The following is a 24,402-nucleotide window of genomic DNA, read 5'->3' on the forward strand; positions in this document are numbered from 1 at the left end:
ATACACTGGAGCACACAGACCGATCGTGGGGGGCATGCAGGCAGTACACTGGAGCACACAGACCGATCGTGGGGGGGCATGCAGGCAGTACACTGGAGCACACAGACTGATCGTGGGGGCATGCAGGCAATACACTGGAGCACACAGACTGATCGTGGGGGGGGCATGCAGGCAATACACTAGAGCACACAGACTGATCGTGGGGGGGCATGCAGGCAGTACACTAGAGCACACAGACTGATCGTGGGGGGGGCATGCAGGCAATACACTAGAGCACACAGACTGATCGTGGGGGGGCATGCAGGCAGTACACTGGAGCACACAGACTGATCGTGGGGGGGCATGCAGGCAGTACACTGGAGCACACAGACTGATCGTGGGGGGGGCATGCAGGCAATACACTAGAGCACACAGACTGATCGTGGGGGGCATGCAGGCAATACACTGGAGCACACAGACTGATCGTGGGGGGCATGCAGGCAGTACACTGGAGCACACAGACTGATCGTGGGGGGCATGCAGGCAGTACACTGGAGCACACAGACTGATCGTGGGGGGCATGCAGGCAGTACACTGGAGCACACAGACTGATCGTGGGGGGCATGCAGGCAATACACTAGAGCACACAGACTGATCGTGGGGGGCATGCAGGCAGTACACTGGAGCACACAGACTGATCGTGGGGGGCATGCAGGCAGTACACTGGAGCACACAGACTGATCGTGGGGGGGCATGCAGGCAGTACACTGGAGCACACAGACTGATCGTGGGGGGCATGCAGGCAGTACACTGGAGCACACAGACTGATCGTGGGGGGGCATGCAGGCAGAACACTGGAGCACACAGACTGATCGTGGGGGGCATGCAGGCAGTACACTGGAGCACACAGACTGATCGTGGGGGGCATGCAGGCAATACACTGGAGCACACAGACTGATCGTGGGGGGGCATGCAGGCAGTACACTGGGGCACACAGACTGATCGTGGGGGGGCATGCAGGCAGTACACTGGAGCACACAGACTGATCGTGGGGGGGGCATGCAGGCAGTACACTGGAGCACACAGACTGATCGTGGGGGGCATGCAGGCAATACACTGGAGCACACAGACTGATCGTGGGGGGGGCATGCAGGCAGTACACTGGAGCACACAGACTGATCGTGGGGGGCATGCAGGCAGTACACTGGAGCACACAGACTGATCGTGGGGGGGCATGCAGGCAGTACACTGGAGCACACAGACTGATCGTGGGGGGGCATGCAGGCAATACACTGGAGCACACAGACTGATCGTGGGGGGGCATGCAGGCAGTACACTGGAGCACACAGACTGATCGTGGGGGGGGCATGCAGGCAGTACACTGGAGCACACAGACTGATCGTGGGGGGCATGCAGGCAATACACTGGAGCACACAGACTGATCGTGGGGGGGGCATGCAGGCAGTACACTGGAGCACACAGACTGATCGTGGGGGGCATGCAGGCAGTACACTGGAGCACACAGACTGATCGTGGGGGGGCATGCAGGCAATACACTGGAGCACACAGACTGATCGTGGGGGGCATGCAGGCAGTACACTGGAGCACACAGACTGATCGTGGGGGGGGCATGCAGGCAGTACACTGGAGCACACAGACTGATCGTGGGGGGCATGCAGGCAGTACACTGGAGCACACAGACTGATCGTGGGGGGGGCATGCAGGCAGTACACTGGAGCACACAGACTGATCGTGGGGGGCATGCAGGCAGTACACTGGAGCACACAGACTGATCGTGGGGGGGCATGCAGGCAGTACACTGGAGCACACAGACTGATCGTGGGGGGGCATGCAGGCAGTACACTAGAGCACACAGACTGATCGTGGGGGGCATGCAGGCAGTACACTGGAGCACACAGACTGATCGTGGGGGGCATGCAGGCAATACACTGGAGCACACAGACTGATCGTGGGGGGGCATGCAGGCAGTACACTGGGGCACACAGACTGATCGTGGGGGGGCATGCAGGCAGTACACTGGAGCACACAGACTGATCGTGGGGGGGGCATGCAGGCAGTACACTGGAGCACACAGACTGATCGTGGGGGGCATGCAGGCAGTACACTGGAGCACACAGACTGATCGTGGGGGCATGCAGGCAGTACACTGGAGCACACAGACTGATCGTGGGGGGGCATGCAGGCAGTACACTGGAGCACACAGACTGATCGTGGGGGGCATGCAGGCAATACACTGGAGCACACAGACTGATCGTGGGGGGGCATGCAGGCAGTACACTGGGGCACACAGACTGATCGTGGGGGGGCATGCAGGCAGTACACTAGAGCACACAGACTGATCGTGGGGGGCATGCAGGCAATACACTGGAGCACACAGACTGATCGTGGGGGGCCTGCAGGCAGTACACTGGAGCACACAGACTGATCGTGGGGGGGCATGCAGGCAATACACTGGAGCACACAGACTGATCGTGGGGGGGGCATGCAGGCAGTACACTGGAGCACACAGACTGATCGTGGGGGGCATGCAGGCAGTACACTGGAGCACACAGACTGATCGTGGGGGGCATGCAGGCAGTACACTGGAGCACACAGACTGATCGTGGGGGGGCATGCAGGCAGTACACTGGAGCACACAGACTGATCGTGGGGGGCATGCAGGCAGTACACTGGAGCACACAGACTGATCGTGGGGGGGCATGCAGGCAGTACACTGGAGCACACAGACTGATCGTGGGGGGGCATGCAGGCAGTACACTGGAGCACACAGACTGATCGTGGGGGGGCATGCAGGCAGTACACTGGAGCACACAGACTGACCGTGGGGGGGCATGCAGGCAGTACACTGGAGCACACAGACTGATCGTGGGGGGCATGCAGGCAGTACACTGGAGCACACAGACTGATCGTGGGGGGCATGCAGGCAATACACTAGAGCACACAGACTGATCGTGGGGGGCATGCAGGCAGTACACTGGAGCACACAGACTGATCGTGGGGGGCATGCAGGCAGTACACTGGAGCACACAGACTGACCGTGGGGGGGCATGCAGGCAGTACACTGGAGCACACAGACTGATCGTGGGGGGCTCTCACCTGAAGCGGTCACCGATGGGACTCATACACATAACCACGTGGAGGTTGCTTCTCACTCTCTCCATGAAGAAATTGAAGATTCCCTCATTTGTTTCGGGAATGGACTCATTTTTGGCTTCATCCAACAGGGCATTTTTGATCTAGATGTGGAGAATATTATCAGAGAGTGAGAGGGTGCAGTCCAACACCGGGACTGTGTGTCAAGGCAGGAGGTTTCATGCATCTTTACCCCTCTATCATTGACTCACCTCCTCAAATTCGTCAACTTTAAACAGATTTGGAACTTCTCCTGAGCTCAGGATATTATTAATATCTTCCAAGAAGTTCTCTTCCACGAGCTGCATGTCCGTGAACAGGAACATTGTCGGATTATTTAGAACCCCGGCCTCTTTGTAAATTTTCTTCAGATCTGCAAAGGTGCATGTGAGTTCAATCAACATAAATAACTTTAAGTTGAGTTCCCGTCCTCATCTCCTCACTGTGGGAGATGCTCGACATTATCCAGTCTCCTGGCAGTGGGACAAGAGTTTAATCAAGGAGCTAGTCTTCAATACGGAGCTGCAATAATAGCGGACGTCACCGGTCTCATCTGTCCAGAGAATCATCAGCCGAGATTGGGGCATGTGGGTGGGGTGGGGCATGTTTGTAGGTGTGGGGCATGTTGGTGGGATGGTGCATGTGGGTGGGTGTGGGCAGGTTGAGCTGACGGGTCTGTTTCCACACTGTGTGACTCAGTGCCAGACAGAGGGAAGCTGACTCACCATCTCTGAACTCCAGCTTACGGTAGACCCTGGTCACCTCGATCTTGTAGGTGTTGTAGACAGAAATGAAGGCAGACAGCTGGGACAGACTCTGCCGCCCACTCCCTCCAATCCCGACCAACAGCATGTTGCCCCGCGGCTGGCTGATCACACGCACTATCCGGGTAACTGCGGGAGGAAGAGGGCAGGTTGTAGCTCAGGCTGGCCAATGCTTGTAATACGCACAGTCCCCACTATCCATGTTCTCCACAGATGCTGCCTGACCCACTGAGTTACTCCAGCACTCTGTGAAACGTCACCTATCCATGTTCTCCACAGATGCTGTCTGACCGGCTGAGTTACTCCAGCACATGTAATACTCCATCGAGCCTCTCTCTACAGGATTACAGATGCATGGTTTCAGTAGCTCGAATGCTCAGGAAGGAAGGAGGCTGCAGAGAGCGGTGGGACACTGCTTGCTCCATCGTGATAGATAGATAAGACACCAAAATGCTGCAGTAATTCAGCGGGTCAGGCAGTGTCGCTGGAGAAAAGGAATAGGTGACGTTTCGGGTCGGAACCATAGTTCGGAAATGAAAGATAGAGAAGGCCAAAAAAACAAACTAGGGTCGACAAGAATGGCCTCGGGAAGGGTGGAGTTGTTGGCTGCGGCAACAGGGATAGAAAGATGTGAACAGTGTGGTGGGGGAGTGGGGAGGGGGAAGGAAGTGGGACTTTCATGAAATAAGAGAAGTCAATGTTCATACCACTGTTCCAAGGAACAGGTTGGTTTGATGCTATATCTAGAGCATCTGTTTACAATTATTTTGTAGCGCTTTTGAACACTGAATCAATAGACAATAGACAATAAGTGCAGTAGGCCAATCGGCCCTTCGAGCCAGCACCGCCATTCAATGTAATCATGGCTGATCATCCCCAATCAGTACCCCGTTCCTGCCTTCTCCCCTGACTCCGCTAATTTTAAGAGCCCTATCTAGCTCTCTCTTGAAAGCATCCAGAGAACCTGCCTCCACCGCCCTCTGAGGCAGAGGATTCCACAGACTCACCACTCTCTGTGAGAAAAAGTGTTTCCTCGTCTCCGTTCTAAATGGCTTACCCCTTATTCTTAAACTGTGTGTGTGTGTGTGGCCCCTGGTTCTGGACTCCCCCAAAGTCAATATTCATACCACTGTTCCAAGGAACACGTTGGGTTGATGCTACATCTAGAGCATCTATTTACAATAGTTTTGCAGCCCTTTTGAACATTGAATCATCCTCTGCCCTGTGAGGAAGACAAGGAGATCTGTCGCTGGTCATTCGAATGCTCGCTGGTTCAATGTAAAAGCCCAAGAGGAACTAGGGTTATAATGGTTACCATGGTCAATGGCGTCTTTGAATAGAACCAGGCTCATCGGCACCACGCCGGGCGTTGCATTGTACTCATCCAACTGTGCTTCCATGTAGATTTTCAGAGCCTTGAAGTTGACGAGGTCTTCATACACATCTCCTCGTATGAAGTCACCTGGCCAGGAGAGAAAGATGTTTAAGAAGGAACTGCAGATGCTGGAAAATCAAAGGCAGACAAAAATGCTGGAGAAACTCAGCGGGTGAGGCAGCATCGATGGAGCGAAGGAAATAGGCAACGTTTCGGGCCGAAACCCAAAGGAAATAGGCAACGTTTCGGGCCGAAACCCAAAGGAAATAGGCAACGTTTCGGGTCGAAACCCAAAGGGTTTCGGTCCGAAAACGTTACCTATTTCCTTCGCTCCATAGATGCTGCCCCACCCGCTGAGTTTCTCCAGCATTTTTGTCTACCCAGGAGAGAAAGATGTCTATTTTGTGTCTATTCCCAGTATTACATCCCTGTTTTTATATTCTAGTCCTCTTGAAATAAATGCTAGCCTTCATTACCACCAGTTTCAATACTGGCCATTCAACCCACCGAGTCTATGCCAGCCCTTAATCCCCTATTCACACTGGTTCTACATTATCTAGCTTTCACCTCCACTCTCCCCACACACTGGGGGCCAATTAATGTACAAGCCTGCATGTCCTTGGGAGGTGAGAGGAACCCGGAGCACCCAGAGAAACGCACGTGGTCACAGGGAGAAGGTACAAACTTTACATAGTCAAGTCAAGTCACCTTTATTTCTATAGCACAACTCTCGTTGACCAAAGTGCTTTACATTGGTGGAGGTACTAACGTTACACAACAGTGCTTCATAGATTAAGTACATACATAAATAGATACATAAAGCTCTCACTCAGAGGACGTCAAGAAAGGCTTGAGAGTAGAGATGAGATAGATCTAACAATACATACATAAATACACACATACACCGCTCCCTCAGAGGACCTCAAGAAACGCTTGTGAGTAGAAATAGGTTTTAAGTCTCGACTTAAAGGAGTCGATGGAGGGGGCTGTTCGTTCTGATGGGAAGGGGGATGCTGTTCCACAGTCTCGGAGCTGCAACCGCAAAGGCGCGGTCAGTCGCCCCTGAGCTTAAGCCTAGATGTTCAGTAACCCCAAGTCGGCCGGTCTGAGGGACCTGGAGGTGGTGTGGTGGGTAAGCAGACTTTTGATGTAGACAGTGTAATCCCGTAGTCAGGATTGAACCGGGTCTCTGGCGCTGTGAGGCAGCAGTTCCACCCGCTGTGTAGCATGACAACAAGGGATAGATGATTGTATCCCCCTACACAACAACCCATGGCCATGGAATGTTCACAGACACAGCCCAGTGAATCCCTGAGTCAGGGAGCAACTCCCTGCCACGACTGTTGTCTTTCTGTAGTTGTAAGAACACTTACCAAAGATGGGCGACTGTTTGTTTGGACAGAGGTTGTGGAAGGTCAAGTCCAGGAAGTGACCCAGCTTGTCATTCAACAGCAACACAAAGGCATCCATGTCCTTGTGGTCCACAAACCGATCTGAAAACACCCTGCGTCACGACAACAGGAGTCACAGTCATACTTACAGCGTGGAAACAGTTCAACATGCCCCAGCTACACTAGTCTCACCTGCCTGCGTTTGGCCCATAGCCCTCTAAAGTCTGCAGAAAGGTCTCCACCTGAAACATCACCCATTCCTTCTCTCCAGAGATGCTGCCTGTCCCGCTGAGTTACTCCAGCATTTTTGTGTCTACCCCTCTATATCGATCCTATCCGTGTTCCTGTCTAAATGTTTTCTAAACCTTGTGGTAGCACCTTTGCTGCAAACAGGCTCATTCATCGCTCCCATTGTGGTCGCCTTGTCTTTCATTCAACGGCATCAAATATAAGGTAGTCAGCAACAAGGTGTTGCACTGGTACAGGTGATGGTGGGGAAGGCCAGCAGAGGGATGGAGGCAGGACATTGTGTGGTGTCCATTCCCTTTATCCAGCCTGATGTTCACAATCTCACTCTGCCCATCCAGATAGAAACATAGAAAACAGGTGCAGGAGGAGGCCATTCAGCCCTTCGAGCCAACACCGCCATTCAATATGATCATGTCTGACTATTCAAAATCAGTACCCCGTTCCTGCTTTCTCCCCGTATCCCTTGATTCCATTAGCCCCAAGAGCTAATCTAACTCTCTCTTGAAAACATCCAGTGAATCAGCCTCCACTGCCTTCTGTGGCAGAGAATTCCACAGATTCACAACTCTCTGGGTGAAAAGGTTTGTCCTCATCTCAGTCCTAAATGGCCGACCCCTTATTCTAAAACTGTGTGTGACCCCTGGTTCTGGACTCCCCCAACATGGGGAACATTTTCCTGCATCTAGCCTGTCTAAATTCCAGTGAATACAAGCCCAGTCAATCCATTCCCTCATCATATGTCAGTCCCGCCATCCCTGGAATTAACCTGGTGAACCCACGCTGCACTCCCTCAATAGCAAGAGTGCCCTTCCTCAAATTAGGAGACCAAAACTGTACACAATACTCCAGGTGTGGCCTCACCAGAGCCCTGTACAACTGCAGTAGGACCTCCTTGCTCAAATCCTCTCGCTATGAAAGATCTAGATTATAACAGCAAGACCAGAGATCGATGATTCAGATAGAATTGTAAGTCAACAAATGAATGGGACAAGCTTTGGGGGTACAGTAAGTTGCGTTTACCTGAAGCATTCGTGAACCCACAACCGAGCGATGCTGGCCTTCGAGTCATGATAGTCCTTGTGTACGCGTAGCATCCCCTGGAAGATCTGTGGTAGCAATCAAACACGGGCAGGATTCAATGTGAGTAAAGTAACTGGGAAAATACATTTAGATGGGTACATGGATAGGACATGAGAGGGATACAGGCCAAACGCAGGCAGGTGGGACTAGTGTAGCTGGGGCATGTTTCCACAGAGGGTAGGAGAAGCGTAGAATGGGGTGACAGAGAATGGGGACAGGAGCAAGCAAGGGAGCAGTACCTTGGAGATGTCTCTGAGGTTGAAGAGGTAATGGATCCTGGTTGGTGTGGGCAGAAACTTCTGAACGACCTCGTTGTAAAGTTCGATGGTGGCGTCGGTGATGATGTTGCCGATTGGTTTCAACTGCTCTTCAAAGTCCTGCAGCTTCTGGTTTATCATGGTGCTAAAAATACGCTTGATCTGTGATGTCTGCACAGGGGCAAAGTCAATACACAATAGGTGCAGGAGTAGAGGCCATTCAGCCCTTCAGGCCAGTACTGCCATTCAATGTGATCATGGCTGATCATCCCCAATCAGTACCCCGTTCCTGCCTTCTCCCCATATCCCCTGACTCCAATATCTTCAAGAGTATCCAACAAGCATCCAGAGAATTGACCTCCACTAACTTCTGAGGCAGAGAATTCCACAGACTCACCACTCTCTGGGTGAAAAAGTGTTTCCTCGTCTCCGTTCTAAATGGCCGACCCCTTATTCTTAAACTGTGTGTGTGTGGCCCCTGGTTCTGGACTTCCCCAACATCGGGAACATGTTTCCTGCCTCAAGCGTGTCCAATCCCTTAATAATCTTGTATGTTTCAATAAGTCTCACATGTCAACCTGCTGCAGGTACTGAGGAGACACGAGTGAGGTTCTCATCTATGATGAGAGAGGGGAACCCCCGTTCCCTGAAGCATGAGGTCACCTCACATGTCCTGCTATAGAAATATGGTATGGTATAGAAACTGTACAGTTTAATATCAGTTAAAATCTCAGCTTCTTCCCTCATGTTCAGACATTTGAGTTCAGGGTTGAATAAGTGCCACCTACCACAGGGAAGGTCATGTTGATCAGGTTGAAGCGGCTCAGTAGACGGGGTGAGATGGCCGTGCGTCCCCCACCTGGTGGCCCCATCGCACCCATCAGAAACATCTCCTGTGGAGACAACACCAGCACCCACTGGGTCAACGTGCCACCTTCACGCGCCAATCAGCCGCGCCCCTTCACGCTACAGGCCGCCATGTTGGAATACCACAGAACGATAACTGGCTCACTTCCCCATTAGAAACATTAGGTGAAGAAGTAGGCCTTTCAAGCCAGCACCGCCATTCAACATGATCATCCACAATCAGTACCCCAGTATCGTGTTAGCTTTGTTAGGTATGCTAGGTATGTTAGCTTTCCATAGCAAAAGGATTTGAGTATAGGAGCAGGGAGGTTCTACTGCAATTGTACAGGGTCTTGGTGAGACCACACCTGGAGTATTGCATATAGTTTTGGTCTCCAAATCTGAGGAAGGACATTATAGCCATAGAGGGAGTGCAGAAAAGGTTCACCAGACTGATTCCTGGGATGTCAGGACTTTCATATGAAGAAAGACTGGATAGACTTGGCTTGTACGCGCTAGAATTTAGGAGATTGAGAGGGGATCTTATAGAAACTTACAAAATTCTTATGGGGTTGGACAGGCTAGATGCAGGAAGATTGTTCCCGATGTTGGGGAAGTCCAGGACAAGGGGTCACAGCTTAAGGATAAGGGGGAAATCCTTTAGGACCGAGATGAGAAGAAACTTTTTCACACAGAGAGTGGTGAATCTCTGGAACTCTCTGCCACAGAGGGTAGTTGAGGCCAGTTCATTGGCTATATTTAAGAGGGAGTTAGATGTGGCCCTTGTGGCTAAAGGGATCAGAGGGTATGGAGAGAAGGCAGGTACGGGATACTGAGTTGGATGATTAGCCATGATCATATTGAATGGCGGTGCAGGCTCGAAGGGCCGAATGGCCTACTCCTGCACCTATTGTCTATGTCTCTATGTATCGTCCCCAATCACAATTCTCAGAGCAACATGGAACTGAGTGTGTCTCTACCCTCTGCCACTGCCACTCTAGAATCTGGCGAGATATTTTCAGGCAAGTGGAGACATTGCAAGGCCCCGCAACAAGAGGATGTCGTTACCTTGATGTACTTTATAGACTGCTTGAGTCGGTCGTACCAGAAGCCGTAATCGATCCAGAGCCGGAGCAGCTCCAGGGGCGGCTGGGAGCCGAAGGTGTCCTTGGCCGGCATGTTCAGGTCATCCATAAACGTGATCAGCTTCTTGCCAGCGAGAGGGACATAAACTCCTTTTGTTCTCTTCTCCACCCGGCTCTCGATGATTTCCTGCACGTTACTGGATGTTGTCTGTGAGTATGGACGAGGAAAGTCAAGGATCGCTTTCACAGCGACAAAGCAACCATTCCCTCCATGTCTCCATGTCCCAATGTCCCCATCAACACCTCCTTTCCCAACCTCAAATAAGCTGAACTACATACACAACTCTTGTTATTATTGCACTATTATTGTTTGTTTTTGTGTGTACGTATGTGTGCGTGTATATATATATATAACTAAAAGTCTCATCTTGACCACTTATTGTCTGCGCTGTATATTGATTTTAGAAAAAACGCTACCACATCTCGCTATGATTTTTGGCCATCTTACTCACAGTCCTCCTCCGCTGTGGCAGTCCTGAGGATTTTTCCAATCGATGAAAAATAAAAAAGTTATGAGTGTTTAAAAAAATCTTGATCAGCTGATTCGTCCTCTCGTCTGTCAATGACCATGATAAAGGTAACGTCCCTTCGGGGGGGTGGGGGGGGCAGGACTATAAAACCCTGGATGCCTGGAAACCAGTCCTTCCGGCCCACAATACCTGTACTAGCGCTCCAGAAAGCCCCCCCACTGTCCACCAATATTGGAATTGTTGGAGAGGTGGAATATTGCGTTGGGGGACCAGCCCTCCAGTGTGAACATGGGACCCAACGGGTCCCACTTACTCTAGTAATCTATATATACGTATGTGTATTTGTGAGTATGTGCATGTGTATGGTTTATGATATTAACGATATGATATGGGACGACAGATGGCACAATGGGCTAAGTGTTCGGCTGGCAACCGGAAGGTGGCCGGTTCGAATCCCGCTTGGAATGCATACTGTCGTTGTGTCCTTGGGCAAGACACTTCACCCACCTTTGCCTGTGTGTGAATGTGTGTGAATGTGTGTGAGTGATTGGTGGTGGTCGGAGGGGCCGTAGGCGCAGATTGGCAGCCACGCTTCCGTCAGTCTGCCCCAGGGCAGCTGTGGCTACAGAAGTAGCTTACCACCACCGAGTGTGACTGAGGAGTGAATGAATAATGCGATGTAAAGCGCCTTGAGTATTAGAAAGGCGCTATATAAATCCCATCCATTATTATTATTATTATGATATTGTTTACAGTGTACTGTCTTTATATATTGTGTTGTGCTGCTGCAGGTGATCTATCTCTCCCTCCTAATCCCATTCTCCTGCCTTCTCCCCATTACCCCCGACACCCGTACTGATCAAGAACCTGTCTATCTCTGCCTGAATAATATCCATATAGTTGGATATCCTCCATGGCCTTATGGGTGGACAGCATCCATGTTGAAGTGGTGAAGGAACCAGTGCATCAGTCAAATGGCAAACGCAGCCGCTAAGGGTCTTTGGCCAGCCAGTGTGTCCTTACCTGGGCAGACATGTTGACTGTGAGGATTGACCAGGTCGTTTCGTCCAGACTGTGGAGGGCGTGCTGAGCGACGGAGGTCTTGCCCGTACCCACTGGCCCCACCAGCAGCACGGGGCATTGATTGGCCACCAAGCTGCTGACCAGGAAGTTGTAGCGCACGGTGTCCACTGTGGGGATGATGATCTTATAAAACGGCAAGCTGCGGGGAAAAGAGGCAAAGCACATCACACTGCCGTAGAGCAAGAAGATGGAGAATGCTGGAGAAACTCAGCGGGTGAGGAGGCAGCATCTATGGAGCGAAGGAATAGGTGACGTTTCGGGTCGAGACCCTTCTTACAAAAATGCTGGAGAAACTCAGCGGGTGAGGCAGCATCTATGGAGCGAAGGAATAGGTGACGTTTCGGGTCGAGACCCTTCTTCCAAAAATGCTGGAGAAACTCAGCGGGTGAGGCAGCATCTATGGAGCGAAGGAATAGGTGACGTTTCGGGTCGAGACCCTTCTTCCAAAAATGCTGGAGAAACTCAGCGGGTGAGGCAGCATCTATGGAGCGAAGGAATAGGTGACGTTTCGGGTCGAAACGACCCGAAACGTCACCTATTCCTTCGCTCCATAGATGCTGCCTCACCCGCTGAGTTTCTCCAGCATTTTTGTCTACCTTCGATTTTTCCAGCATCTGCAGTTCTTTCATTTAACCATAGAGTCAAAGAGATATTCAGCATTGATCAACATGCCCCACCTATACTACTCCCACCTGCCTGTGTTGGGCCCATGTAGAAACATAGAAAAACATAGACAAATAGGTGCAGGAGTAGAGGCCATTCACCCTGGCTGGCCCCATCCTGGGAGCGGAGTTGGATTCACGGGAGGTGGCTCTTGGTTTCCTGGTCCTTCAAATATATTCCAAATGGAAATGACACTGGTGGTCTTGGAGGGGGGGATGCTCCTCAAACTGCCGAGCATCCTGGACAATACGCCTCATCCCCTCCATGACACACTGGTCAACCTGAGGAGCACCTTCACCTGTTGTTTATAGAACATAGAAACATAGACAATAGGTGCAGGAGTAGAGGCCATTCGGCCCTTCGAGCCTGCACCGCCATTCAATATGATCATGGCTGATCATCCAACTCAGTATCCCGTACCTGCCTTCTCTCCATACCCCCTGATCCCTTTAGCCACAAGGGCCACATCTAACTCCCTCTTAAATATAGCCAATGAACTGTGGCCTCGACTACCTTCTGTGGCAGAGAATTCCACAGATTCACCACTCTCTGTGTGAAAAATGTTTTTCTCATCTCGGTTCTAAAAGATTTCCCCCTTATCCTTAAACTGTGTGACCCCTTGTTCTGGACTTCCCCAACATCGGGAACAATCTTCCTGCATCTAGCCTGTCCAACCCCTTAAGAATTTTGTAAGTTTCTATAAGATCCCCCCTCAATCTTCTAAATTCTAGCGAGCACAAACCGAGTCTATCCAGTCTTTCTTCATATGGAAGTCCTGCCATCCCAGGAATCAGTCTGGTGAACCTTCTCTGTACCCCCTCTATGGCAAGAATGTCTTTCCTCAGATTAGGAGACCAAAACTGTACGCAATACTCCAGGTGTGGCCTCACCAAGACCCTGTACAACTGCAGTTATTATGGGTTTTACAGAGTACTATATGTTTCGATGGGCCGAAAGGCCTACTCCTGCACCTATTTTCTATGTTTCTAGATGTTTGTGGTGCTGCTGCTAGTAAGGAGTTCACTGTTCCATTCCAGGACATATGACAATAAAACTCTTTTGTTGACTTAAACTGATGTGTTTTCTTCAAACAGTTGTCTTACTTGGAGGGGTAACGCCAAGATTTCATCAGCTTTTCCTCGAACGAGGTCCACACTTTGGTCTTTGGATCGACGTAATACTCATAGACAGTTTCCTGTGCAGCAGAAAACACGGCTGTTAGTGGGAGTCACAGGAACACTGGGGTACACTGGGCCTCTCCCTTATAAACGGATCCACATTCTTCAATAGAGAGCACTGCACACAAAGGCTGCCATTTGGCCCATCACATCTGTGCCTGTCCAAATCCAGCAGTACAATTAACACCCTGCCCCTGCGAGTTTCTACAGCCCTGTCATCTTCTCCATTTTATGCATTCTTCCAATGTCCCTTTCATTCCACTTTGTCCCAGATTCTGTAGCCCCAGTCCTTGCCCTTGCTAACTGCAGAGTGGAGTACACTGACACACTGTGGAGTATACTGACAGAGTAAACCGACACAGAGTAAACCAACACAGAGTGTACCGACACACACTGTGGAGTGTACCGACACACACTGTGGAGTATACCGACACACTCGCTCTCTCCAGCACTCCCCTCCCCATTTGTAAATGTGTACAAAGGATCACCGGGACAGAAGTTCCCCCGTTGGAGTGTAAGGCTGCACACACGGGCGTCACGGTGGCGCAGCGGTAGAGTTGCTGCCTTTCAGCACTTGCAGTGCCGGAGACCCGGGTTCCATCCCGACTACGGGTGCTGTCTGTACGCAGTTTGTACCTTCTCAGGGTGGGTTTTCTCCGAGATCTTCAATTTCCTCCCACACTCCACAGACGTGCAGGTTTGTAGGACAATGTAGGGCTTGGCTCCAACACCAAGACCCGGAGCAGGGCCTTGCATCACCCGGCGCGGCTTTATAATGGCCGCGGGACTTATTTACCATCGCCCACCGGGGGCTTTGACTCTGACATCGGGAGGAGAACGAGGAGTGCAGGGGAGAGATAAGACTTTGCCTTCCATCACAGTGAGGAGGAGATTCACTGTGATGGGTGTTTGTGTAAATTGTGTTGTGTCTTGGTTCTTCTTCTTGTGTGTATGACTGCAGAAACCACATTTTGTTTGAACCTCTGGGTTCAAATGACAACAAATAAATTGTATTGTATTGTATTGTGTAAGTGTAAATTGTCCCTAGTGTGTGTGTGTGGGGAGGATAGTGTTAGTTAGTGTGCGATGATCGCTGGTCGGCGCGGGACCTGGTGGATAACTCCGCGCTGTATCTCTAAACTCTACGAAGGACTGGACAAGCTAGATGCAGGAAAAATGTTCCCAATGTTGGGCGAGTCCAGAACCAGGGGCCACACACAGTCTTAGAATAAAGGGGCGGCCATTTAAGACTGAGGTGAGAAAAAATATTTTCACCCAGAGAGTTGTGTGAATTTGTGGAATTCCCTGCCACAGAGGGCACAGTGGAGGCCAAGTCACTGGATGGATTTAAGAGAGAGTTAGATAGAGCTCTAGGGGGCTGGTGGAGTCAAGGGATATGGGGAGAAGGCAGGCACGGGTTATTGATTGGGGACGATCAGCCATGATCACAATGAATGGCGGTGCAGGCTCGAAGGGCCGAATGGCCTCCTCCTGCACCTATTGTCTATGTTTCTATGACGTGCAGGTTTGTAGGACAATGTAGGGCTTGGTATAAGTGTGTGTGTGTGTGTGTGTGTGGAGGATAGTGTTAGTTAGTGTGCGGGGGGGGGATGGCGTGGAGTTAGTGTGGAGGATAGTGTTAGTTAGTGTGCGGGGAGGGATGGCGTGGAGTTAGTGTGGAGGATAGTGTTAGTTAGTGTGCGGGGGGGGGATGGCGTGGAGTTAGTGTGGAGGATAGTGTTAGTTAGTGTGCGGGGAGGGATGGCGTGGAGTTAGTGTGGAGGATAGTGTTAGTTAGTGTGCGGGGGGGGAGGGATGTCGTGAGTTAGTGTGGAGGATAGTGTTAGTTAGTGTGCGGGGGTGGATGTCGTGGAGGATAGTGTTAGTTAGTAGTGCGGGGGGGGATGGCGTGGAGTTAGTGTGGAGGATAGTGTTAGTTAGTGTGGGCGGGGGGGGGATGGCGTGGAGTTAGTGTGGAGGATAGTGTTAGTTAGTGTGCGGGGGGGGATGTCGTGGAGTTAGTGTGGAGGATAGTGTTAGTTAGTGTGCGGGGGGGGATGTCGTGGAGGATAGTGTTAGTTAGTGTGCGGGGGGGGGATGGCGTGGAGTTAGTGTGGAGGATAGTGGTTAGTTTGTGTGCGGGGGGGGATGGCGTGGAGTTAGTGTGGAGGATAGTGTTAGTTAGTGTGCGGGGGGGGGATGGGCGTGGTAGTTAGTGTGGAGGATAGTGTTAGTTAGTGTGCGGGGGGGGGGGATGGCGTGGAGTTAGTGTGGAGGATAGTGTTAGTTAGTGTGCGGGGGGGGATGTCGTGGAGTTAGTGTGGAGGATAGTGTTAGTTTAGTGTGGGCGGGGGGTGATGTCGTGGAGTCAGTGTGCGAGCGATAGGTGTTAGTAGTGTGCGGTTGGGGATGGCGGGAGGATAGTGTTAGTAGTTGTTGCGGGGGGGGATGGGCCGTGTGAGTTAGTTGTGGAGATAGTGTTGTTAGTGTGCGGGGGGTGTGGCGTGGAGTTAGTGTTGGCAGGATAGTGTTAGTTAGTGTGCGGGGGGGGATGGCGTGGAGTTAGTGTGGAGGATAGTGTTAGTTAGTGTGCGGGGGGGGGGGGGGATGGCTGGTCGGGGTGGGACCCGGTGGATATCTCTAAACTCTACCAAGCCTCTCACCTTGCTGGGGAAGCTGCCGTCCATCTCCCGCAGGAAGTTATCCATCTTCTTCCTCCCCTCTTCGTCCACGGAGGCGCACACGGACCAGATCAAACTGAAGACGAAGACCATGGAGATCATGTGCATGTGATTATCGGGGTCCCCGGGGTTCACCTGAAACACACAGCAGCAAAACTGAGGGGGAAAATGTCTCTGTTGGGCCACAAGGTACCAGGGAAAAAACCAGCAGCCAACATTGCTCCAGCTCCCCCCATTTTAGGAAGCAACCCTTACTCAAGGGCCTGTCCCACTTACGTGTCCTTGGCACGCAGATTACGCGACCGCAAGGACACGTAAGTGGGACAGGCCCTTAACTCTTCCAGCTCACCTCCAGCTCTGGCTGTTCCAACAAGACTCTGACTTATTCTTCAACTGTGTGTGTGTGTGGCCCCTGGTTCTGGACTCCCCCCAACATCGGGAACATGTTTCCCCCATCTAGCCTGTCCAATCCCTAAATTATTTTATGTTTCTATAAGATTGCCCTCTCATCCTTCTAAATTACAGTGAATGCAGTCGATCCATTCTTTGGGGTGGGGAGATTGCAACCTTCACGTGGTCCGCCCTGCTTCGACTAATGGAATCAACTCGACGTGCACAAACAGAAGATCAAATAGAACAAGTTGTCCTACAACTGTGCACGCCGCACGCAAGAAGAGGAAGAAGTTCCATTCTTTCATCATATCTCAGACCGAACATCCCGGGAATTAAGCTGGTGAGCTCCCTCAATAGGCAGAGTGTCCTTGGTAAAACTAGGAGACCAAAGCTGCACACGATACTGCAGGTGCGGTCTCACCAGGGCCCGTAGGACCTCCTTGCTCCTGTACTCACCCCGTTCTCCACTGTGGCCATGGTCTCGTACAGGTTGCATAGAGATACCACCCCTGAGTGCTCGGCAATGGGGATCAGCTCCTTGCAGTGTTCTTTCTTGAAGTGCAGCGTCTTTTCAATGCTTTTCTGAAACATTTCCTGAAGTTGCTCATGCTCATCCTGCGAATGGCAAGCAGCAATGTCAGGTAGAACGTCATTCATACCGTAGAAAAGTAACGCGGCTTCGATCCCGACCACGGGTGCTGTCAGTGCGGAGTTTGCACGTTCTCCCTGCGAACGCGTAGGTTTTCTCTCCAAAGACTAAACCTACCTGATGATCTCCCAGTTGTTGAACACTTTTAACTCCCCCTCCCATTCCCACACTGACCTTTCCATCCTGGGCCTCCCACTGTCAGGGTGAGGCCCAGCACAAATTGGTAAAACAGTACCTCACATTTCGCTTGGGCAGTTTACACCCCAGTGGTATGAACATTGACATCTCTAACTTCAGATAGCCCTTGCTTTCCCCCTCTCTCCATCCCCTCCCCCTTCTCCCACCAGTCTTACTGTCTCCAACTACATTCCATCTCTGTCGCGTCCACTCCCCCGACATCAGTCTGAAGAAGGGTCTCGACCCGAAACGTCAGCCATCCCTTCTCTCAGAGATGCTACCTGTCCCGCTGAGTTACTCCAGCATTTTGTTCTCATGCCGTATCTCTACAGTCTAGTGAGTGTACGGAAAAGGCATTGGAGTTGGATCATCTCATGAACTAACATTGCACAAATAGGTACCCACTAATTACTCACTGTGGGCAAGTTTGGGCCCCATATGTGAGGAAGGATGTGCTGGCTCTGGAGAGGGTCCAGAGGAGGTTTACAAGAATGATTCCAGGAATGTGTGGGTGAGCATACGATGAGCGTTTGACAGCACTGGGCCTGTACTCGCTGGAGTTTAGAAGTTTGAGGGGGGGACCGCATTGAAACTTACAGAATAATGAAAGGCCTGGATAGAGTGGATGTGGAGAGGATGTTTCCACTAGTGGGAGAGTCTAGGACCAGAGGTCACAGCCTCAGAATTAAAGGGCGCTCTTTTAGAAAGGAGGTGAGGAGGAATTTCTTTAGCCAGAGGGTGGTGAATCTGTGGAACTCATTGCCACAGACGGCTGTGGAGGCCACAAGTCAGTGGATATTTTTAAGGCGGAGATGGACAAATTCTTGATTAAAACGGGTGTCAAGGACTATGGGGAGAAGGCAGGGAAATGGGATTAGGAGGCAGAGATCGGCCATGGTAGACTGGATGGGCCGAATGGCCTAATTCTATATGACCTCATGTACCTACCTTGGGCCGCTTGTTCAGCCATGACTGGACGTATGGCTTCCATCCCAGGTCGGTGTAGTCGGTGTAAACCATCCCGCAGCGAGACACGGTGGCAGGAGAGGCAACGGCCAGGTTTTCCACTTCAAACAGCAGGGAAACCTGGCGGTGGGAGACAAAGCCGGCCGTCAGGGAGCTCAGGCAAGGTGTTCCCAACTATCTCAGACAGAGCAACAAGGGGAGCCTCCATCTCCCGGTCTTAGAGTCACCTCTTGCTATTGAGGGAGCCCAGCGTAGGTTCACCAGGTTAATTCCCGGGATGGCGGGACTGTCATATGCTGAGAGAATGGAGCGGCTGGGCTTGTACACTCTGGAGTTTAGAAGGATGAGAGGATATCTCATTGAAACATATAAGATTATTAAGGGTTTGGACACGCTAGAGGCAGGAAACATGTTCCCGATGTTGGGGGAGTCCAGAACCAGGGGCCACACACAGTTTAAGAATCAGGGGTCGGCCACTTAGAACGGAGACGAGGGAACACGTTTTCTCACAGAGTGTGGTGAGTCTGGAATTCTCTGCCTCAGAGGGCGGTGGAGGTCGGTTCTCCGGATGGCTTCAAGAGAGAGTTAGATAGGGCTCTTATAGGGCTTGTCCCACTTACGGGACCTTTTCGGCGACTGCCAGCATCCGTCATAGGTCGCCGAAAATGTTCAACGCGACCATACAGGCGACATGCCCCCTGGCGACATGTCGTGGGGTGTCACCAGGGTGCGTGTCGGCCTGTATGGTCGTGAGTAGTCTCCTAGTCACCTAAAGGAGTCGTAGCGTCTTTCTGGCCGCTGCTGAATTATCAACATGAAAAAGGTCGCGTAAGTGGGACAGGCCCTTAAAGATAGCGGAGTCAAGGGATATGGGGAGAAGGCAGGAACGGGGTACTGATTGTGGATGATCAGCCGTGATCACATTGAATGGCTCGAAGGGCCGAATGGTCTACTCCTGCACCTATTGTCTAAGGTAGACACAAATGCTGGAGAAACTCAGCGGTTGTGTCTACCTTCGATTTTACCAGCGTCTGCAGTTCTTTCTCAAACATTAGATTCACCACTTGTGGCCTGACCACCATATCACTCTCTCCACACCAACGCATTGAATGTTCATGTTTGATTCATAGACCTAATCACTGCAGTGTAGAAAGGAAATTAAAACATATCTCATCACTTGAAGACAAGAGGAACTTGAAGAGGATTTGAAGAGAAGCTACTTCATGTGTCAGCGACATTTGACCTCCCTACCCAGGGGGGATGCAGGGCGAATTTAAACACCAGTCGTGCCACAGAGACACAAGGAACTGTAGGTGCTGGAATCTCCAGCCAAACGCAAAGTGCTGGAGGAATTCGGGCAGCATCTGTGGAATGGGTTGAATGTGTAGGAAGGAGCTGCAGATGCTGGGTTAAACCAAAGATAGGCACAAAAAGCTGGAGTAACTCAGCGGGTCAGACAGCATCTCTGGGGAAAAGGAATAGGTGACGTTTCACAGAGTGCTGGAGTAACTCAGCGGGACAGGCAGCATCTTCAGACCTGAAGAAAGGGTCTCGACCTGAAACGTGGCCTTTTGCTTTTGCCCAGAGATGCTGTCTGACCCGCTGAGTTACTCCAGCTTTTTGTGTCTATCTTTGGCGACTGGCGTGATGAAGGGTGGCTGGCTGACCTGCTGGACACCTGCAGACATGCCAGGCTTTGCTGGTGGTCCCTACCTGCTCGGGCATGGATATCCGCTCCCCGTTGATCAACGTCAACACCTTGTTGTCGTCCATGACTGAATTCATGCTCTCGATCCAGAGAGTGTCCACTGGGCCATCAAACACAATCCACTTATCATCTGGCTTCTCATCTGTGGGCAGATCACACGCTTTGTTCAAATATACAGCTCAGGGCCCAGTAGACAGGGCTACAAATAATCACAGGCATAGATGAAGCATCTGTGTACTGGTGGTGGCACGGTGGAGCAGCGGGTAGAGCTGCTGCCTCACAGTGCCAGAGACCTGGCTTCCATCCTGAGTACGGGTGCTGTCTGTACGGAGTTTGCACGTTCTCCCTGTGACCACGTAGGATTTCTCCGGGTGCTCCGGTTTCCTCCCACACTCCAAAGACGTGCGGGTTTGAAGGTCAATTGGCTTCTGTAAATTGTCCCTAATGTGTGGAATGGAACTAGTGTGGGGATGGTTGGTCAGTACGGACCTGGTGGGCCGAAGGGCCTGTTTCCATACTGCATCTCTACACTAAACTGAGTGGCCAGCACCCTCAACCAAGTAGGCAGCACTTCCTCCAATCACAATTCAACACTGCTGGAGTGCTGGAGTAACTAGCGGGTCAGGCAGCATCTGTGGAGAACATGGATAGGTGACGTTTCACAGAGTGCTGGAGTAACTCAGCGGGTCAGGCAGCATCTGTGGAGAACATGGATAGGTGACGTTTCACAGAGTGCTGGAGTAACTCAGCGGGCTGTGGAGAACATGGATAGGTGACGTTTCACAGAGTGCTGGAGTAACTCAGCGGGTCAGGCAGCATCTGTGGAGAACATGGATAGGTGACGTTTCACAGAGTGCTGGAGTAACTCAGCGGGTCAGGCAGCATCTGTGGGGAACATGGATAGGTGACGTTTCACAGAGTGCTGGAGTAACTCAGTGGGTCAGGCAACATCTATGGAGCTAAGGAAATAGGCAACGTTTTGGGCCGAAACCCGTAAGGGTTTAGGCCCGAAACGTTGCCTATTTCCAGAAGGATTTCGGCCCGAAACGTTGCCTATTTCCTTAGCTTCATAGATGCTGCTGCACCATAACTCAGCGGGTCAGGCAGCATCTGTGGAGAACACGGATAGGTGACGTTTCACACAGTGCTGGAGTAACTCAGCGGGTCAGGCAGCATCTGTGGAGAACATGGATAGGTGACATTTCACAGAGTGCTGGAGTAACTCAGCGGGTCAGGCAGCATCTGTGGAGAACATGGATAGGTGACGTTTCACACAGAGTGCTGGAGTAACTCAGTGGGTCAGGCAGCATCTGTGGGGAACATGGATAGGTGACGTTTCACAGAGTGCTGGAGTAACTCAGCGGGTCAGGCAGCATCTGTGGACGGGTGACGTTTAGGGTTGGGACCCTTCTTCCGAATGGGGTTGAGAGGGAAAGACAGAGCAGGCACGATAGAATGGCAGAGTAGACGCGATGGGCCGAATGGCCTACTTCTGCTACTATGCCTTATGAACTTATGAACCCCAATGCGCAAACCTTCTGAATATTCTCTCATAGTTTTACCGTAATTAATTTAGAGGTGAACTGACTGCTCGTTGTAAGCTTTCACCGTGTTGTTTTAATGCTATGACTGGGAACAATGTGAGAGTCTAACCATGATATTTAACCTGTCTGCCATTTTTAGATTGCTCACACTTGTTTGCAGGGTTCTGCTCCTCCCTCTCTGTTCTCTCCCTCTCCCTCTCTCCCTCTCCCTCTCTCTGCCCTCTCCCTCTCTCTGCCCTCTCTCTGCCCTCTCCCTTTGTCTGCTCTCCCTCTCTCTGCTCCCACCCTCTGCTCTCCCCCTATCCCTGCCCTCTTCCTCTCTCTGCCCTATCCCTCTCCCTCTGCCCTCTCCCTCTCTCTGCTCCCTCTCTCCCTCTCTCTGCTCCCCCTCTCTCTGCTCCCTCTCCCCCTCTGTCTGCTCTCCCTCTCTCTGCTCCCACTCTCTGCTCCCTCTCTGCCCTCTCTCTGCTCCCCTTCTCTCTGCTACCTACTGCAGGCAAACAACCCTTTGTGCTTCCAGTGCTGGCCTCTTCATCACCTTCAATCCCACCCAGGCTCCAGTTTTTGTGGAATCCATCCCTGGAGTTTCTCTGCCCCTTCCACATGTTCCTCCAAACCTCCCGCACTGACCACATGCTCCCCGTCACCCACACTATTATTTTCTCATCGCAGTTTGACAGTCGCCTTGTCAAGTGTTTCGGAATGTTTTCGCTCTATAAATGGAACCTGCTCTTGTACAGAAGGAGTTGAATAAATAGACCACACAACAGTGAAGCTCAGTGAAGAACAGGCCTTTCGCCCCCACGATGTCTGAGCCATGATCACATTGAATGGCCGTGCTGGCTCGAAGGGCCGAATGGCCTACTCCTGCACCTATTGTCCAAAACCAAACCATGATACCCAGTTCCATTCCTCTGCCTGCATGTAATCCATATCCCTGTCTGATGACAACCTGAGGAGCACCTCCAGCAACAGACTGGTTCCACCAAGATGCAGCACAGAACGCCACTGGAGATCCTTCTTCCCTGTGGCTATCAAACCGTACAACTCCTCCCCCTTCTGTGGTGGGCTAGACTGAGACTGACTCCCCCCCCCCCCCTCAATCTTTCTACTTGGAGTCACTCAGTGGGACAGGCAGCATCTCTGGAGGGAAGGAATGGGTGACGTTTCGGGTCGAGACCCTTCTTGAGACTTGTGTGTTAATGAGTTAACCTTGTGGTCCCGCCAACAATCCACTAACTAAATGAAGTTATCCGTTGTGTGGCAGCTGTGTTTGTGACCATGTTGTGTATAAATTGTGGCCACACTTTAAACTGATCGCCGATGCTTGTAAAGCCGAGGTTTTTGCCAGCCAGCCTTCCCTCATGGGGGAACTCAGCCCCCTGCCTGACACCTGCCGGCCTGCAAACGGTCCCGTTTTAATTGCTCATGCTGTCGGCCGTTTGCAGGCCCGGGCTTGGCTGCTCCCAGTGCGAGGGGTTTGCCGGTTTCCCAGCCGGCAGCGGCGTTGAGTCTCCGGGAACGCCGTGACATATCGGCCCCCGCAGACAGCCGGGGAAACAAACACCATGAATCTCTCCCTGTCAGGTTGCAGCGGCAGTAAATCACAGGCCTCTCCCCTCTGGCCATCAGCACCACAATCGCATCAGCCATCCACCCATCCATCCATCCCCGCCCGCGCTGGCCAGCAAGTGTTTAATACCTGGCACTCTGGTTCAATGAAGGGGGGGGGGGGGGGAGAGGAGGCTATTCAGTGCCAGAAATCTGGGGAGAAAACAAACCCTTCTGAAAGACAGGGATTCAGTTCAGGTCACGGGGTGGGAGGTTGCAACCTCCGCATGGTCCGCCCTGTTTCGACTAATGCAATCAACCTGGCATGCACAATCAAATAAGATCAAATAGAACAAGTTGTCCTACCACTTCAGGCTGTGCAAGCCACACACAAGAAGAAGAGGAGGTATGCCTTTAGTGAAGGGGTGGTGAATCTGTGTGGGATTCGTTGCCACAGGTGGCTGTGGAGGCCAAGTCAATGGATATATTTAAGGTGGAGATAGATAGATTCTTGATCAGTACAGGTGTCAGAAGTCATGGGGAGAAGGCAGGAAAATGGAGTTAGGAGGGAGAGATAGGTCAGTCATGATTGAATGGCGGGGTAGACTCGATGGGCCGAATGGCCTGATTCTGCTCCTAGAACCTATGAGGCTCTGTGGCCGACTAGAAATCCCTGTTGTGTGTGTAACGGGCCTGAATAAAGCGTTCAGAGACGCCGCCATTAATGAAGGCAAAGACTCACCCGCGCAGGCGATCCTCATGAGATTGGACAGCACCCCGTCCGTCCACTCATTCGTCGATAGGTCATACTCTCCGTACAGCTCGCCCAGGGACACAGCTTTGGGGTTCAGGGGGTAGTCCTGTCCACAAACACACCACGGCAGAGGGCAGAGTAAGGAAGTATATTGGCCAAGTATTCACATACAAGGAATTTGCCTTGGTGCTCCGCCCACAAGTAACAACAGTTACGAATGACTCAGAAAACACTAAACATTAATAATAATCAAACATTAATGACAAAACACCATTGATCAAGCATTGAGGCAAAGTGGCATTCTCCCCGTGAGGTGTCAGAGGTTATGGGGAGAAGGTAGGAGAGT

The 24,402-nt window shown here is 51.6% G+C and overlaps 1 protein-coding gene across 1 annotated transcript in view; it reads right to left on the reverse strand.

The window, feature by feature from the left end:
* dnah2 (dynein axonemal heavy chain 2) overlaps window positions 1-24,402 on the reverse strand; it is a 121,087-nt gene that overhangs the window by 27,456 nt on the left and 69,229 nt on the right. The window contains exons 42-57 of the mRNA XM_033016320.1: window positions 24,045-24,162; window positions 20,213-20,349; window positions 18,482-18,619; window positions 17,164-17,322; window positions 16,297-16,449; window positions 13,559-13,650; window positions 11,733-11,931; window positions 10,163-10,387; window positions 9,037-9,141; window positions 8,231-8,419; window positions 7,932-8,017; window positions 6,645-6,775; window positions 5,212-5,358; window positions 3,858-4,025; window positions 3,345-3,505; window positions 3,097-3,236 (exon numbers count right to left, since the gene is read on the reverse strand). Of these exons, the coding sequence (XP_032872211.1) occupies window positions 3,097-3,236; window positions 3,345-3,505; window positions 3,858-4,025; window positions 5,212-5,358; window positions 6,645-6,775; window positions 7,932-8,017; window positions 8,231-8,419; window positions 9,037-9,141; window positions 10,163-10,387; window positions 11,733-11,931; window positions 13,559-13,650; window positions 16,297-16,449; window positions 17,164-17,322; window positions 18,482-18,619; window positions 20,213-20,349; window positions 24,045-24,162 (2,348 nt within the window). The remainder of the gene's footprint in view (window positions 1-3,096; window positions 3,237-3,344; window positions 3,506-3,857; window positions 4,026-5,211; window positions 5,359-6,644; window positions 6,776-7,931; window positions 8,018-8,230; window positions 8,420-9,036; window positions 9,142-10,162; window positions 10,388-11,732; window positions 11,932-13,558; window positions 13,651-16,296; window positions 16,450-17,163; window positions 17,323-18,481; window positions 18,620-20,212; window positions 20,350-24,044; window positions 24,163-24,402) is intronic.

This window comes from Amblyraja radiata, unplaced genomic scaffold (genome assembly GCF_010909765.2).
Source record: "Amblyraja radiata isolate CabotCenter1 unplaced genomic scaffold, sAmbRad1.1.pri S43, whole genome shotgun sequence".
Classification (NCBI taxonomy): Eukaryota; Metazoa; Chordata; class Chondrichthyes; order Rajiformes; family Rajidae; genus Amblyraja; species Amblyraja radiata.